General features: G+C 42.7%; 1 protein-coding gene across 5 annotated transcripts in view; it reads right to left on the reverse strand.

Moving 5' to 3' along the window:
* herc2 (HECT and RLD domain containing E3 ubiquitin protein ligase 2) overlaps window positions 1–18,014 on the reverse strand; it is a 188,683-nt gene that overhangs the window by 25,347 nt on the left and 145,322 nt on the right. For all 5 annotated transcript variants that reach the window (XM_033023263.1, XM_033023264.1, XM_033023265.1 and 2 more), the window contains exons 73-82: window positions 17,054–17,212; window positions 15,196–15,314; window positions 14,974–15,099; window positions 14,683–14,838; window positions 13,823–13,938; window positions 11,993–12,191; window positions 9,090–9,304; window positions 6,426–6,603; window positions 3,848–4,009; window positions 3,434–3,525 (exon numbers count right to left, since the gene is read on the reverse strand). In XM_033023263.1, the coding sequence (XP_032879154.1) occupies window positions 3,434–3,525; window positions 3,848–4,009; window positions 6,426–6,603; window positions 9,090–9,304; window positions 11,993–12,191; window positions 13,823–13,938; window positions 14,683–14,838; window positions 14,974–15,099; window positions 15,196–15,314; window positions 17,054–17,212 (1,522 nt within the window). The remainder of the gene's footprint in view (window positions 1–3,433; window positions 3,526–3,847; window positions 4,010–6,425; window positions 6,604–9,089; window positions 9,305–11,992; window positions 12,192–13,822; window positions 13,939–14,682; window positions 14,839–14,973; window positions 15,100–15,195; window positions 15,315–17,053; window positions 17,213–18,014) is intronic.

Raw genomic sequence — 18,014 nt, forward strand, 5'->3', positions numbered from 1 at the left:
GTCAGTCTCCCTACCTGCTTCCACTACCTGCAACCTCCGGGAACCGCACGGAAACCTTGGGTGGGGCGCAAAGTCTCCAGAGGTTTCCGTTCAGGTTTCCTAAGTGGGACAGGGGCCTAAGAGAGCTCTCAGTCTTTCCTCCAGTCTTTCCATCACCTTTGGAAACTTTTATTGCTGCTTATCAACATGAGGACCAAAGTTGTGTCAATTAAAGTCAAAGAAGCCATTATGAGACTGAGAAATAAAAATAAAACTATCAGAGACATTAGCCAAACCTTAGGCTTACCAAAATGCATCTTTAGAACATAATTAAGAAGAAAGAGAGCACATGAGCTTATAAATCACAAAGGGATTGGCAGGCCATGGAAGACCTCCACAGCCGATGACAGAAGAATTCTCTCTATAATAAAGAAAAATCACCAAACACCTGTCCGACAGATCAGAAACACTCTTCAGGAGTCAGGTGTGGATTTGTCAATGACCACTATCCGCAGAAGACTTCATGAACAGAAATACAGAGGCTGCACTGTGTTAATATGGGCTAAAATAGAGACATGAAATGGAGTATCAAGGCATTTGCAAAACCTGTTTGGTCAATTTCTGTGCAAAGCTGAGAGCTGCAAATTGGTGCCAGGAAGTCTAGGCCCTAGATTGAACTATCAGATAAGGTGAGGTCCAGATGTCCTCACAATTGTTAAAATGTATGAGGACTTTGCAGAGAAACCCAAAAGGTGTTGCAAATGCATTAGCATGATAGGCCGGCTGATGAAGGATTGTACATACTGTTAATGTTGCAAGGTGTTTATGTTACTGTTTGATGATTGGCTTAAGTGTGAAGCCTTGTTTGAATTGTTTATACTCCCCGGGAGAATGTTGCATTACTTGGGACAACTGACTTCTTTCAAGAAACTTCTGTAGAAACATTGTAATGGGGTGCTTTGTAATTGGGTTTGGGGACTGTCAATAACACTTTAATGTAATGGATATCTGTGATTGGTTTGTAGGGGTACCACCCCCATGTAGATCTGCCCCACAGGGTTTGATGACCCCCACGAGTGTGGGGCCCGGGGCTGCGGGAAGAGAGAGTGTGGGGCCCGGGGCAGCGGGGAGAAGGAGTGCGCGGCCCGGGGCAGCGGGGAGAGAGAGTGCGGGGCCCGGGGCAGCGGGGAGAAGGAGTGCGGGGCCCGGGGCAGCGGGAGAGAGAGTGCGGGGCCCGGGGCAGCGGGGAGAGAGAGTGCGGGGCAGCGGGAGAGAGAGTGCGGGGCCCGGGGCAGCGGGGAGAGGGAGTGCGGGGAGAGGGAGTGTGGGGCCCGGGGCAGCGGGGAGAGGGAGTGCGGGGCAGCGGGAGAGGGAGTGCGGGGCCCGGGGCAGCGGGGAGAGAGAGTGCGGGGAGAGGGAGTGTGGGGCCCGGGGCAACGGGAGGGGGGCATAGGAGGGGGGGAAACATTGTAGTGAGGGCGCAGGCGAGGGAGTGCCGTGGGGATAAGGCCTAGTGTGTGTGAAGTTGCGGGGAGGTTTACAATGTTTCTTATTTAATGTCCCTTGTCTAGTCTGAAATAAAGTTCATTATCTGATCAGAAGAAATATAATTGTGTGTGTTATATGATTATATACATTTATATAATTTTCATGTATGTGTGTTTATAAACATTTTATTCTTTAACAAGAATTAACAGAATTATGAACTAACAGAATTATGAATCTAACCCTATATCACGCACAAAAAGTTCCGCAATGTTAATCACCCTGCGAGTCGGGTCGGTTCCGGTTACTACAAAATCAACTCAAACACTGCTTGTGAACCATTTAAAAAGAAATGATTTAAAAAACATTAAAAAAGACAATTACCAGAATCAAATGTTATTGTTGACAAGAAGTATGAACTGACAGATTTATGAATCTAACCCACACAAACTGTTGCCCCACAACATTGATTACAATGCGAGTCGGGTCGGGTCAGGTAGGCTCAGGTTACTAAAATGGGCGTGGAAAAATGCCCATGATCCCTTCCATAGCGTACTACACGTCAGTCCATTGCATTTCGCAGGAGTAGCCGTTCGTTATTGATCTTCTGGAGGGGTGCTTGGGACGAGCTGAAGGGCCTGGACAAGCAGAGACAAGGATCGATCCAGTGGTGTGGTTAGGTATCGTACAGGGAATTCGTCATTGTTTCATAAAATAAAAGATTTAGTGGTCCAGTGCTTGACTCAGTGTTTTACTGAACTAGACTAAGGGGGTTAGCTCTAGGAGCATAATTACAACTGCAAGGTGCAATCCACTGGTTAGCCGCAAAAAAAGGATGGCCAGGTTAGTTTTCCCAATAAGTTGCTTTTGCAGTATGTTTAGGATCATTGTCTTGCTGTAGAATGAACCGCGGGATCTTTCCCTTAAAAGAGCAACCACAGTTCTGGAAAATGGTCTTGTGGACAGATGAGACAAAGATTAACTTATATCAGAGAGATGGCAAGAGCAAAGTATGGAGGGGAGAAGGAACTGCCCAAGATCTAATGCATACCACCTCATCTGTGAAACACGGTGGTGGGGGGGGGGGGGGGGTTATGGCCTGGGCATGTATGGCTGCTGAAGGTACTGGCTCACTTATCTTGATGATTGATGATACAACTGCTGATGACAGTAGCATAATGAGTTCTGAAGTGTATAGACACATCCTATCTGGTCAAGTTCAAACAAACGCCTCAAAACTAATTGGCCCGCTGTTCATTCTACAGCAAGACTGATCCTAAACATACTGCAAAAGCAACAAAGGAGTTTTTCAAAGCTAAAAAATGGTAAATTCTTGAGTGGTCATTCACCCGATCTGAACCCAATTGAGCATGCCTTTTATATGCTGAAGAGAAAACTGAAGGGGACTAGCCCCCAAAACAAGCATAAGCTAAAGATGGCTGCAAATACAGGCCTGGCAGAGCATTACCAGAGAAGACACCCAGCAACTGGTGATGTCCATGAATCGCAGACTTCAAGCAGTCCTGGCATGCAAAGGATATGCAACAAAATACTAAACATGACTACTTTCATTTACATGACATTGCTGTTTCTCAAATATTATGGTGCCCTGAAATGGGGGACTATGTATAAACACTGCTATAATTTCTACATGGTGAAACCAAAATGTATAAAATTACCTTTTATTAAAATCTGACAATGTGTTCTTTAACCGCATGTGATTTTTTTCCTATTACAAATCTCAAATTATGGAGTACAGAGGCAAATAAATAAATGATGGGTCTTTGTCCCAAACATTATGGAGGTCATTGTAACTAGTTCTTGAAAAATGACACTAACGTCTTAATTTCAAAGTTAGAAAACAATTAGCAATTGTTCTTACGAAGGACCCCAAAATATTTATGATCTACAGGAACTAATGAATCCACTTCAACATTAGAAATATATACAATAAAAGATGGATATTTACCAAGTATAAACAGATCCAGACTTGGTTAAGGCCACAGAAAATTGTGATCCACATTCCACCTTAACTACCCCAAGTCCAGTTAGAGAATCAATCTAATGGGGAGAAAATAAGATTTCAGCATAAGCATCCCCATATTGTACTGATATTTCAGGTAAATTGTCTCACTTATCTGCACATGAAATGTTGAATATAAAATGCATCCACTTAAGTTAATTAAGGAAACAAGTTCAATCTATCCAAATATTAACACAGATGGCTGCATACATAGTCTGGGATCGATTAGGCAGAATAAATTCTAAACATAAACTAAAAATAAGTAGAAATGAGGACAAGAAAAAAAAAAAATCCCACCAAGATTCACTTTTATATATATAGGCTGTATGGATAAATCAACTGTTAAAAACACCCAGGTACCTTCATTGGAACTTTACAGCCATCACTACCTCCTCTTCCAAGTTTTCCGTAATCTCCATCTCCCCAGGACCAGACAATGTCATCATCTGTCAGACACAGAGTCTGAGCATCTCCGCTTCCACATGCAACGTCTACAACCCTGTAACCCTGTAGTGCTTCCACCTGAGAAAGGAACACATTCAAATTTGTAAGGATAATATCTGTTCCGGCATCCCCGGGGGAGGCAAAGATACAATAAAACATACGATTATAAATAGTGCTCGGGACAATGATAAAAAGTTTTTTTCCATGAATTTCCAGGTAGGCAGAAGATTAAAAAGCAAACACTAATCTCCAGATTACTCCCGGTGCCACATGCTAACGAGAGTAGTAATAGGAAGATAGGACAGATGATTGAATGGCTGGTACAGGATTTAGTGCAGGGAGCAGGGATTCAGAATTTTAGACCATTGCGATCTCTTCTGGAGCAGAGTTGACCTGTACAAGAGGGAACGATGGCATCCTGAGGTGGAGGGGACCAATATTCTTGCACGGAGATTCGCTAGTGCTAGTTCGGCAGGGTTTAACTGAGACATGCAGAGGGGTGGGAACCAGAGTAGTACGTCAGATATTGGAAGGAGTGATGGGAAGGTGTGGGTCAGGATCAGCAAGCCGACAAGGGCAGACAAGGAAATGTGAGGGAATATGGTGATGCTGATGGCCTGCAGTGTGTTTAATTTCAATGCAAGGAGTATTATGGGGAAAGTAGATGAACTTATGAAGCTGGATCAGTGATTGGGACTATGATGTGGTGATTATTGGGGAAATGTAGTTATGAGAGGGATATGATTGGTGTTGCGGGGTTTTGATGTTTCTGACATGATCGAGAGGGAGGGAAACGAGGTGGAGGAGTGGCGCTACTGATCAGAGTGACTGTCACGGCAGCACTCAGAGGACATACTGGAGGGTTCATCCGCTGAGATGGAGTGGGATTGTACTGTAGGCCTCCCAATAGCCAGCGGGAGATAAGGAAAGATTATCGAATATGGGAAAGCGAATATGGGAAAGCCACATCATAGCGGGCGACTTTAATTTCCTCAACATTGACAGGTCATCAATTCTACTGTCTTTTACAATACCAAGACTGGCAAAGTTTCCTTTCTGCTTCTTCCCTTTATTACTTCTCATCTCCACCCAAACTGCTTCTACTTGTACCACAGCATCTAGTACCACCTCATCCAACCATACATTTTGCTGCAGCCCAGAGGAGACGTCCTGCACCAGCTATGCAATATAATCATCTGCTTTTTGTTGCAAAGAGTGCGAATAGCTCCTGCTATACAACCTTCCAGCACTACATTCTTGTCAACTCCCCCTTCTTTATTGGCTTCTAAAACTAGTTTTGAACATACTTTGATCTCCAAGCTCAGAAAGAGGATTTCAGTATAGGAGTAAAGAGGTTCTTCTGCAGTTGTATAGGGCTCTGGTGAGACCACATCTAGAGTATTGTGTACAGTTTTGGTCTCCTAATTTGAGGAAGGACATCCTTGTGATTGAGGCAGTGCAGCGTAGGTTCACAAGATTGATCCCTGGGATGGCGGGACTGTCATATGAGGAAAGATTGAAAAGACTAGGCTTGTATTCACTGGAGTTTAGAAGGATGAGGGGATATCTTATAGAAACATATAAAATTATAAAAGGACTGGACAAGCTAGATGCAGGAAAAATGTTCCCAATGTTGGGCGAGTCTAGAACCAGGGGCCACAGTCTTAGAATAAAGGGGAGGTCATTTAAGACTGAGGTGAGAAAAAACTTTTTCACCCAGAGAGTTGTGAATTTATGGAATTCCCTGCCACAGAGGGCAGTGGGGGCCAAGTCACTGGATGGATTTAAGAGAGAGTTAGATAGCGCTCTAGGGGCTAGTGGGGTCAAGGGATATGGGGAGAAGGCAGGCACGGGTTATTGATAGGGGACGATCAGCCATGATCACAACTCGAGCTGGCTCGAAGGGCCGAATGGCCTCCTCCTGCACCTATTTTCTATGTTTCTAAAGGCATGAACTTCATGTAAAAGAGGAATTTTAATTTAACTGAACAATCAAACCATCAATTGCCATTATCATAATTTATCAATCGCAAATACCAAATAGCTAGCCATAATACCGACTATGATCTGATGTCTTTATTGATACATGCATGCTCTACTATGCTACTTGCAGAAAGCAGGGAAATAACAGGGGGGCCATAAAAAATCTATAAATATTTTTGCATTGCTGTCCAAGTGGACCAAGACTTCCTCCAAATGATAAAGTCTACACAAGAATTCCCAGGGAGAGAACCAAAGGTCTCATTGATAATTCTGGACTGAATACAGTTTATATTTGAGCCGGGGACAAACAGTAATAATTCAGAATATTAACATTTACCTTGACTCTAACAAATCTTTTTGATCAGTTCTGTATGACGATAAACTTCCCCAAATTCAAGAGTTGATCAATGCCAAACCCTTCACATTGTTGGCAACTATAGCAATAATTTCCTTTCATGATCAAGACTAACAAGGGATTTAAGTTTCAATTGAGACCTCATCAGTCACTCACCAGCTTTGGTTTTAACTGATCTTCACTGTCCCCATGTCCCAGTCTTCCGTATCTGCCTTTGCCCCACGTGTAAAGCTCTCCCGCGGCTGTCACGCAAGCACTATGTGCTCCTCCCGCAGCGACATCGATCACTTCGATGCCACGCAGCGATTCAATCACACGAGGGCGGTCACAAGGACTGAAAAAGACAGAGGAGCAAAAACTAAATTAAATTAATGTCCTCCCCACAGAAATCAGAATATTTGAAACAAACTCACATCCAACCAAAAAAAGAGAAAGCTTAAGATGTGGACGACACAGTGGCACAGCGGTAGAGTTGCTGCCTTACAGCGCCAGAGACCCGGCTCCGATCCCGACTACGGGTGCTGTCTGTACATTCTCCGTGATCTGTGTGTGTTTTTTCCGGGAGCTCCGGCTTCCTCCCACACTCCAAAGACGTACAGGTTTGTAGATTAATTTGTTCTGCAAATTGTCCCTAGTGTGTAGGATAGAACCAGCGTATGGGTAATAGCTGGACCCGTTTCTACGCTGCCTCTAGAAATTATACGAATAAACTAAATAAAATAAATAAATGTCCATCAGACAGCATTATCAATTTTAGTCAATTGATATAATCAAAGAAACTTGATGAAAACAAGGTATTATCAACAGACCAACAAGGCAACATCAACTGTAATTCGGGCTAAACACCAATTTGCTGGAGGAACTCAGCATGTCAAGCGGTTTCTGCGGGGGGTTGGAGAAGGAATTTTCATTGCTTCAGGTCAAAATTTGTCATCAGGACGCAAAACATCCACCATTCCTTCCTGCACCCTCCTACCACACAGATGCTGTCTGACCCGCCGAGTTCCTCCAGCAGATTGTTTGCTACTCCAGATTCCAGCATCTGTAGACTCTTGCATCAACATCAGTTGTAACTCTTCTTGTCCAGCCACTCACTCACACATGGTGGCCATCATGAAGACTGTTTGAATTAGATCGTTTCACTTGGCTCCCTGGAATCTGAGCTGCACCAAATGAATTAGAATGGAAGGGGGAAATGTAATTAAAATGTAACCAATCTTTAAGAGAAGAAATATCAACAATAAGAAGAAAAAGTATTGTGATTGAAAGATCTAAAAACGAAATATTGACTGCCCACTTCCTGCAGAGATATTGCCTGATCCGTGTGTTGCTCCAGCAATTTTAGTTTGATTAGTAGATGAGCTAATTAAACTCAACATTGAGCCGGATGAGGTAATTAAGAGATATTCAAGCCATCCCCAATTCCCTGCTCTTGGTCCAGAACTTTACAGGTCACAGCACCTCGAGCACACATCCACGTACTTTATTTTTTGTTTTTGAATACAAATACTTTTATTCAGAAAACAAACACAAACATACAAAAAAAGCAACACGGTCAAAACAACAGTCATCCTCATCAGTATTACACGCGACCTCCCGCGGCGACCAGCGTTCACGGAAGGCCTCCAAAGTCCCGTGGGACACTGTGTGTTCCCTCTCCAAGGACACGCGAGCATGGACGTAGGCTCGGAAAAGGGACAGGCAGCCGACCCCGGTGTGGCCATCGACTACCCGCTGCCTGGACCATCAGTGATATCCACATATCCAACCTAGCAAGTTCTCGCATCATCATTATAAATCTCTAGCTTCAACAACATCCTCAAGAATGGATTCTGGCTAATGGCAATTCATCCTCCTATGGTGTGGTGCCCAGAACTAGTATAAAATAAGAACTACAACACAGTAAGAGGGCATAGAGGCCATCACAGCCATATGATTTCACATGGAATTCCATCCAAGGCCTAACCGATGTGCAACACATTACCTAGCTTGACATGTTTCTTGGAGTAAGTACTACAGCTGACTAAATTACAGAGTTCAGGCTGATGGCTGCATTGGGTTTTCAAATTTTTGGTTAGGAGCAGGTTTACTAAAAGACAACATTAATTCAAAAAATATACAAGGGAATACACAATACATTTTCTTCCACATTTAGACATATGGTATATGGACACACTGATCTGTTTTGTAGTCAATGCCTACTATGTTCTGTTGTGTTGAAAGCAAAGCAAGAATTTCATTGTCCTATCAGGGACACATGACAATAAACTCACTTGAACTTGAACTTTTACCGATTTTTTGCAGTTGATCAATAATGTATATATTCCTGTAGCCGACAACTTACTTCTTCAACATCAGCCACACTGCTAATTACGATGCCCAACTGCAACTATAAAATCAGGTTACCTGTTTTTCTTCTACTTTACTTTACTTGATTTTGTTTTGGAAACTGCAGTAAAACGTCATTAATCTAGCATGTCTGAGACTTTGGAGGCACCAGACAAGCAGATTTCCATCAATATTCCAACATTTCTAATTCACCTTTTTTTTTCCTCCCCCAAGATATTATACGGCAGAATATTAACTTTCCAATGAATCCACAAGAGAGTGTGAGAACCATGTACTCAGTGCACGAGAGAAAGCATGGCGAGCAAGTACCAAACCATCCATGTTTTTACATAGCCGGACTGTTGATGATATGGAGTTTTACCGTCCTTGGCATTTCATATCACACAACTTGCGTAATTAAATAAGTTTAGACACAACTTGTACTTGGCTTTTAAACCAGCAATATGCAATAATAGAAAATTACTTTCTTACCTCCTATTGCCGTGTCCCAGCTTGCCATCCTCTGCCTCACCCCATGAGTAGACTTCTCCTTCTGATGATAATGCAAGGCAGTGCTTGCCCCCTGAATTTACTGCCACTTTCTTCACAAAGACGTGTTGAATGGATTCCAACAAAGTGGGACTAGAGACTGACTCTGTTCCTCCAATCCCCAGTCTTCCTCCAGCTCCATATCCAGTTGCGTACAACTAACACAAGACAAAGAAAAATTATTCATACTATGATCACTTTCCTCCTGGGGCCAGATTGCTCACAATTGATGACTTAGCATAGTGATTTCAGCAGTGTGAACTTAAAAAAACTACTGGTCCAGATCATAGAAATATAGAAAATAGGTGCAGGAGTAGGCCATTCGGCCCTTCGAGCCTGCACCGCCATTCAATATGATCATGGTTGATCATCCAACTCAGTATCCTGTACCTGCTTTCTCCCCATACCCCCAGATCCCTTTAGCCACAAGGACCACATCTAACTCCCTCTTAAATATAGCCAATGAACTGGACTCAACTACATTCTGTGGCAGAGAATTCCACAGATTCACCACTCTCTGTGTAAAAAATGTTTTCCTCATCTCGGTCCTAAAAGATTTCCCCCTTTATCCTTAAACTGTGACCCCTTGTTCTGGACTTCCCCAACATCGGGAACAATCTTCCTGCATCTAGCCTGTCCAACCCCTTAAGAATTTTGTAAGTTTCTATAAGATCCCCCCTCAATCTTCTAAATTCTAGTGAGTACAAGCCGTCTATGCAGTCTTTCTTCATATGAAAGTCCTGACATCCCAGGAATCAGTCTGGTGAACCTTCTCTGTACTCCCTCTATGGCAAGAATGTCCTTCCTCAGATTAGGAGACCAAAACTGTACGCAATACTCCAGGTGTGGTCTCACCAAGACCCTGTACAATTGCAGTAGAACCTCCCTGCTCCTATACTCAAATCCTTTTGCTATGACAATAGACAAGTCAAGTCAAGTCAAGTTTATTTGTCACATACACATACGAGATGTGCAGTGAAATGAAAGTGGCAATGCTCGCGGACTTTTGTGCAAAAAGACAAACAACCAAACAAACTATAAACACAATCATAAACACACATATTCTTTTACATAATAATAATGGAAGGAAAAACGTTCAGTAGAGTTAGTCCCTGGTGAGATAGGCATTTACAGTCCGAATGGCCTCTGGGAAGAAACTCCTTCTCAACCTCTCCATTCTCACCACATGGCAAAGGAAGGCGTTTGCCTGACCGTAGCAGCTGGAAAAGTCCGTTGCATGGTGGAAGGGGTCTCTCATGATATTGTTGGCTCTGGAGTTGCACCTCCTGATGTATAGTTCCTGCAGGGGGCAAGTGAAGTTCCCATAGTGCGTTCGGCCGAATGCACTACTCTCTGCAGAGCCTTCTTGTCCTTGGCAGAGCAATTCCCAAACCAGATGGTAATATTCCCGGACAAGATGCTTTCCACCGCCGCTGCATAGAAGCACTGGAGGATCCTCGGAGACACTCTGAATTTCCTCAATTGCCTGAGGTGGTAAAGGCGCTGCCTTGCCTTACTCACGAGTGCTGAGGTGTGTGATGCCCATGTCATATCCTCGGAGATGTGGACTCCCAGATATTTAAAACAGCTCACCCTATCCACAGGATCCCCATTTATCCTCAATGGTGTGTACGTCCTCGGATGATGTGCCCTCCTAAAGTCCATGATCAGCTCCTTCGTTTTTTTGATGTTCAAGAGGAGGCTGTTGTCCTGACACCAGAGTGCTAGATCAGCCACCTCCTCTCGGTAGGCCTTCTCATCGTTGTCTGAGATCAGGCCCACCACCACAGTGTCATCAGCAAACTTAATTATTGAGTTGGAGCTGAACCTAGCCACACAGTCATGTGTGTACAAGGAGTACAATAGGGGACTGAGGACGCAACCCTGGGGCGATCCTGTGCTCAGGGACTTCGATGTATTCCCTCCCATCTTGACTACCTGGGGCCTGGCGGTGAGAAAGTCCAGGACCCAGGCACACAGGGAGGTGTTGAGCCCCAATTCCATTAGCTTCCCGGCCAGTCTGGTGGGGACTATCGTGTTGAAGGCTGAACTGTAGTCTATGAACAGCATCCTCACGTAGCCCCCCCCTTCTGGCTGTCCAGATGGGAGAGAGCGGTGTGCAAGACCTGGGAGACCGCATCGTCCGTGGAGGTGCAATAGGTGCAGGAGTCAGCCATTCTGCCCTTCGAGGCAGCACCACCATTCACTGCGATTGTGGCTGATTATCCACAGTCAGTACCCCGTTCCTGCTTTCTCCCCATATCCCCTGACTCCGCTATCTTTAAGAGCTCTATCTAACTCTTGAAAGCATCCACAGGACGACAGATGGCACAATGGGCTAAGTATTCGGCTGGCGACCGGAAGGTAGCCGGTTCGAATCCCGCTTGGAGTGCATACTGTCGTTGTGTCCTTGGGCAAGACACTTCACCCACCTTTGCCTGTGAATGTGTGTGAGTGATTGGTGGTGGTCGGAGGGGCCGTAGGCGCAGAATGGCAGCCACGCTTCCGTCAGTCTGCCCCAGGGCAGCTGTGGCTACAGAAGTAGCTTACCACCACCGAGTGTGACTGAGGAGTGAATGAATAATGCGATGTAAAGCGCCTTGAGTATTAGAAAGGCGCTATATAAATCCCATCCATTATTATTATTATTAGAATTGGCTTCTGAGACAGAGAATTCCAGAGATTCACAACCCTCTGTGTGAAAAAGTTTTTCAAATTTGGGAAATGAAATTGCACTGATTATCTTTGAACATTTATATTAGGCACATCAAAAAACAAATCAATAACGAAACGTATTCTTTAAAATGAGATAACATGCACAGAAAATATTAAGAATGGCTTTTCACCTTTCCGTCTGCTGTTACGGCAAACAAGGTTTGCTCGCCACCAATGAGCTGCACAGGTCTCAAGGTTGCCAATGCTTCACATGGTGTTGGGATTTTAACTTTTGCCCCTTCAATTCCTCCCAGCTGACCTCTGTGGTTGTGACCCCAACCATAAATTGTTCCACTCCCACCAGCGGAAAGGGTCCAATCATCAGACCGCCTGTTGAACAAAGATAATATTGAAGTATGAATGCGTTTCCCAAAGCTGCCCTTATTTCTGCTTTTCTTCCCACATGGGTACAAAAATAAATCTACAGGTAAAAACAGTCAATACAATGTGATCCCTACACTTGTTATGAGGACATGGGTCTTGAGGATTCATCATATAGTCATTAATTTCACAATTTATTATTTTTTAGGAATAAAAAAAATAAAAACATTTTAATATATTTTTAGATACAAATAATATTTTTCTAAGAAATATAATTCTTACATATATTCAAGAAATTTAAGAATATTTCATATTTATTGAAGCAATAAATACAGAAAAGTGTTACTTCAGGGCTCCATTTTGGTAGACACTGAATACTGGAGCAAAGATTCTTTTTTTCATCCAGCATAAAGCACAGAAAAAGAGGAAAAAGCAGAGGACGACACTGCAAGTTAAGCACGAGCTTAATATTGAAAGAGGGAAAACAGGAGCAATAAAAGCATTATCACAAGTCACGTTACCCAGCCTTTTTTAACGATCATGACAAATTAATAAGATACGTATAATTAAGAAACTGGTCAAATGTTGTTACACGGTCACATGTTAACGTGGAGATGGCCATGGAAGGAAAGGAATTAAGAGAGTGATGGACAGGAACAGATTCATGACCTGAAACACCAACTGCCCATTTCCCTCCATAGACACTGCCTGACACACTGAGTTCCTCCAACAGATAGACACAAAAAGCTGGAGTAACTCAGTTGAGTTCTTCCAGCAGAGTATTTTACTCCAAATTCCCCGCATCTGCAGTCTCTTGTGTTACCACAATGTGGTCATAAGGTATATTGAAGTAATAAATCCCTGGGACCTTATCAAGAGTATCCAAACACATTGTGGGAAGCTAGGAAAGAAATTGGAGACACCCTGGCATTGATATTTGCCACAGGTGAGATGCCAGAAGACTAAAGAGTGACAAAGGAGGTCTGTGAGGCCAAGCCAATGAATTACAAGCCACAAGCCATCAAGTTGCCTTTATCAGTCAGAGCTTTGAGTACAGGAGTTGGGACATCATGTGCAGGTTACTGTTGAGACCGCACGTGTAGTATCAGGCATTTTTGCAGTGACCCAGCTATAGGAAGGATGTTATTAAGCTGGAAAGGATGCAGAAAAGATTCATGAGGATGTTACTGGGACTGGAGGGCTTGAGTTATTTGGAGGCCCTGGGACCTTTAAAAGTCCCTATGGATAGGAGGCAGAGGGGTAACCTAATCTAAAATCATGAGCGGCATAGAAGTGGATGGGTATAGTATTTTTCTCAGTGTTGGGGAGTCTAAACGAACAGACTTAAGGTAGGAGTGGAAATGTTTAAAAGAGACAGTGGTGATTAAATGGAATGATAATCTACAGAGAAAGCTGAAGAGTACAATTACAATGTTTAAAAGGCAATGGTACAGTGGCATGGACAGATATTTAGAATAAAAAAAGCTTTAGTGGTCAGATGCAGGTAAATTGGACCAAATGAGAAAGACACCTTGGTTAGCGTGGATAAATTGGGTTAAAGAACCCATTTCCAAACTCTATGACTCTGAAAGTACTATTTATTACACACAAGGAAACATTGAAAACTATGGACTCCACACCTGTTTATCCATTGGACAAGCTGTTCGTCTTGTTCTCTTCTGTATATATCATGGCTTTCATGAAGAACATTCATACTTTCATTATCAATCATCAGTTCGTGGATTTTCTTTGCCACCTGTACCAGAAAAAATGCAAAATGTTTGAAACCGCTTAAAATGTTGTAATTGGAGTACAGTAATTGCACAATTCTTATTTACTGCAAAACAGTGGTTTGACTAATTAAATAAAGGTCCACCACCGATTTACCGGCATCCTTGTTTCCATATTATCCATTTTGCCGGACCAACAGAGGTCATGTAACAATTATCCAAGACACCTCTAAACCACTAATTATACCCCTCCCATGTGTCTAAAGCACTATGGGCAGCCTCCTGGACTCAATGAATGAGTTCAACATTTACATTCAAAATTTCCAGCATTCCTTCTAAATTCTTTTTGTACAGTCAAATAATTTACCTCCGATGTTATTTTATGTGTTGCCATTGTTTGCTGTATCAGTGGGAAGAATTCAATTCTCCCATCAATAACTGAATATTTACAACTCAGTTCTCTAAACAGGTGTAATTACATCATAGAATTGAATTACATTTGTTACTTTTGATTCATATTTACACAACACATTTATTAATTTCTAGGAAGCTTATATCATAAACTCCAGCTTCACAATCCTCCATATAATACCAACCACATACCATCCACAAAAATAAATGAGTTAACCATCCTATTTTAAAGGAATTGGTAAGACAACTTGTGTGTAATTTACGCAAGAGCCATTCTGTGTGGATGAATTAGGACTTTTCAAATAGTCTGATCTGTTATAAATCTGGTTCGGAAGAGTAAAATCATACTAATTTATTACCTCATCGGGAAACTGCCGAGGCAAAGGTGTTCGTTTATCCAGAGCCACAGCAACCCTCAAAGCTGTGCAGTATCTTCTAAACCATGCCCACTTGTGTGTCTCAGCACAGCAAGGCAAAGTATCAAGCTCTAAATCGCTTGCCAGGGCGACCAAAACCTGAAAACCATAAAGGAATCATTTAGAAATGGGTTCTTTCACAAACTTGTCAAGAATTGAACATCAGGTGTAACGCGATCCGTAAATTGAAACTCCCAGGTGTTCAACCACATCCACAGAACCAAAAATAATTACCTTGAAAAAGGGGCTGTGAAGGAGCTGCTTTCCTCCTCTAACGACTGGATCTTCGTACTCATACTGACGCTGTAAAGCTTCCGGGAGACCTTTGACCAATGCGGCTAAAGCTGTCCCTGTAAAGCTCTAAAAAAAATCTCAATAGTGAGCATATTATGCTTGATGGTTCATTTGAAAAAGCAACGAAATAAATTGAGTGTGTTAAATGCATAGTCATCGTACCAGAGTACGTGATTCTCCATCGCTGTCACCAAGTAGCCGATTGATGTTTATAGTCTGACCAAACTCTGTTGTTAAAAGCTTGCGCAATCTCTGCAAAGCCCACATCCTGTGACTGGCAGCTTTCAGTACAAAGCAAAAAGATTGTTAATACATTTGTCGCAATAATGCCTTTAATGAGCAGTTACTGTACTTCTGTACTTCCTACTTCTTCCACAAACCCACTCCCAGAAGTAGGATAGAGATCTTCTTGTCCTTGCTTTCCACCCCCCCGACCTCCCACAATTTCCATCACCTGCTAAATAATCCCACCAATAAACATAATTTCTCCCCCTTTTTAGCATTCCCAGGAAAACATTGCCCCAAGGATGCCTTAATTCACCACAATATTCACATCTTTCTCATGCATAATTCTCATGCATCTGCCCTTTTGCCTCCTTTCTTCCCATAGTCCTGGATCCCACTTTTTCAGTCATTTATTTGCAAGTCTATTAATTTTAGAAATTATATTCACTGTTCAAGATATGGTTTTCTCCACAGTAAGAAGACTGCATACTCTGTATTCATATATACACATATATATATGTGTGTGTGGCGTGTGTGTGTGTGTGTGTGTGTAGACACACACTCAGCACCTCTAGTGTGACCCTGCTCTCCATGTCACCTACCATTTTAGCATCTATCTCACTCCTATCCCAATTTATTTGTCATTGACTTCCTTCACTGCTCCAACAAAGATGGATGCAAGTTCAAGGAATTGTACCTCATCTGCCATTTGAACACATTACAACCTTAAAGCTTTGATAACGAGTTCAGCAAATGCAAATAATCAGCATTTCCTTTCAAGATTTCCAGCATTCCTTCCAAATCTTTTTTAGTAACGTCAGCAGTGGCTGTCTCACCAACAGTCTGACTGTTCTTTCTTCTTTTTGTTATTTTTAGTATGTGTTAAAAGCATGTTTTGGTGTTCCTTGGCTTGTTTTATGTGGGAGGTGGGGTTGGGGGGAAAGTTTTTTTTCCAATCTCTTATCTCGACGGAGATGCGATTTTTTTCCGTATCCCATCTCCGTCCCCTCTGCGGCCTAGCATCGTGGAGTTGGCGGCCTTTGCTGGAGACCCACCCGGCGCTCCAAGCCGCAGGAGGCTGCGGGACTTCAACATTGCAGTGCTTGCGATCCCTTTGCTGGGGATCGAAGCTTCAACCGTGGTGCCAGTGGACTTTTAACATCATGAAGCCCGCGGTTTCTGGTAAGAAGAGGCCGACTCGGGTGCTCCATGCCGCAGAGAGAGTTTCAATCGCCCGGACACGGGAGTTTCGATCACCCTGATGGGCGCTTCGATCGTCGGCTGCGGGGGCTTTGATTGCCTCGACTGCAGATGGTTTGACTGCCACAACCGCGGGAGAACAAGAGGAAAATGATTGAACTTTATTGCCTTCCATCACAGTGAGGAATGTGGAATCCACTGTGATGGATGCTCATGTTAACTTTTATGTGGTTACGTGGCTTTTTGCTTTCTACTTAGTTGGGCTGTATGGTAACTTAAATTTCACTGTACCTCAATTGGTACATTTGACAATAAACTGGCCTTGAAACCTTGAATAATTATTCAGTATTTTTAACATCACTGGGTCTGTGTTACCTTAAAGTCACATCCCTTTTATCATTTCATCTTTCACCCTATTACAGATCTTCCCTTTCTCCCACTCTCTCCTCCACATCTCAAAAATGTTTGTCCCCCCCAGTTCTAGTGAAAGATATCCGGTCTAACCATTTCGTCCTCACAATTGTCGTTTGATTTGCGGAGTATTTCCAATATTTCTGTGGGGGTTTTTTTTTTAACTTCATGCTCTAATACTTACCAAGAGCACTTAGCTGGGCACAAGCTGCCAAAGAGGCAGCTAAACGTGGCACAATGCTTCTGTTTGATGCAAAGCTCAATCGGAAATCCAACAAGCACGTAACTAAATCCATTGATGGGCAAGACAAAATACAACGATCTGACAGAAGATCTTTAGGACCTGGTTTAAATGTTAAAACATTAATGGTGTGATTACAACAGAAATAATACTTGAAAGAAGTTTATTCTCAAGACATCAGCCAATACTATAAAGTTACCAAAAATCAATGGTTACATAATTAAACTAATCAATGTTATTAAAGTTGTACCACGAGATTCAACAAGAGGCAAAACAGGTTTATTTCTATGGCTCCTTAGACGGAACTTCCCACTCTCAAATGTAATGTCAGTATCCATTAATTTCCACTTAGGATGCAAAAGAAAGATTAAAAAGAAAAAAGCCATGATCTAATCACAGGATTATTTTCAAAGTCTGCTCTGATCTTTCTCCCAGTGTTTGAATGAAGGATAACTAAATGAAAAACTGCAGATTGTGTATGGCCTAAGGATAAGTTTGTATGTTGTGTACGTTGTATGACGCAAACAAGACAAGAAACGGCAATACAGACATCAAACTGTCTGTAACTCAGCGGGACAAGCAGCATCTCTGGAGAGATGGAATGGGTGACGTTTCAGGTCAAGACCCTTCTTCAGACCAGACGTCACGACCTGAAACGTCACCCATTCCTTCTCTCCAGAGATGCTGCCTGTCCCGCTGAGTTATTGCAGCTTTGTGTCTATCTTCAGTTTAAACCAGCATCTGCAGTTCCTTTGTACACACGAAACATCAAGTACAGTTATCGAAATATCCAAACTAATTTAAAGACATGTAATACTGAACATTAACAGGTAATCTGTCATTAGCAGAACCCACAGTAATTAGCAAAAGCTCTTAAAAATACAAAGCAATAGAAAGATCTTCA

Source organism: Amblyraja radiata, chromosome 6 (genome assembly GCF_010909765.2).
Source record: "Amblyraja radiata isolate CabotCenter1 chromosome 6, sAmbRad1.1.pri, whole genome shotgun sequence".
Lineage (NCBI taxonomy): Eukaryota > Metazoa > Chordata > Chondrichthyes > Rajiformes > Rajidae > Amblyraja > Amblyraja radiata.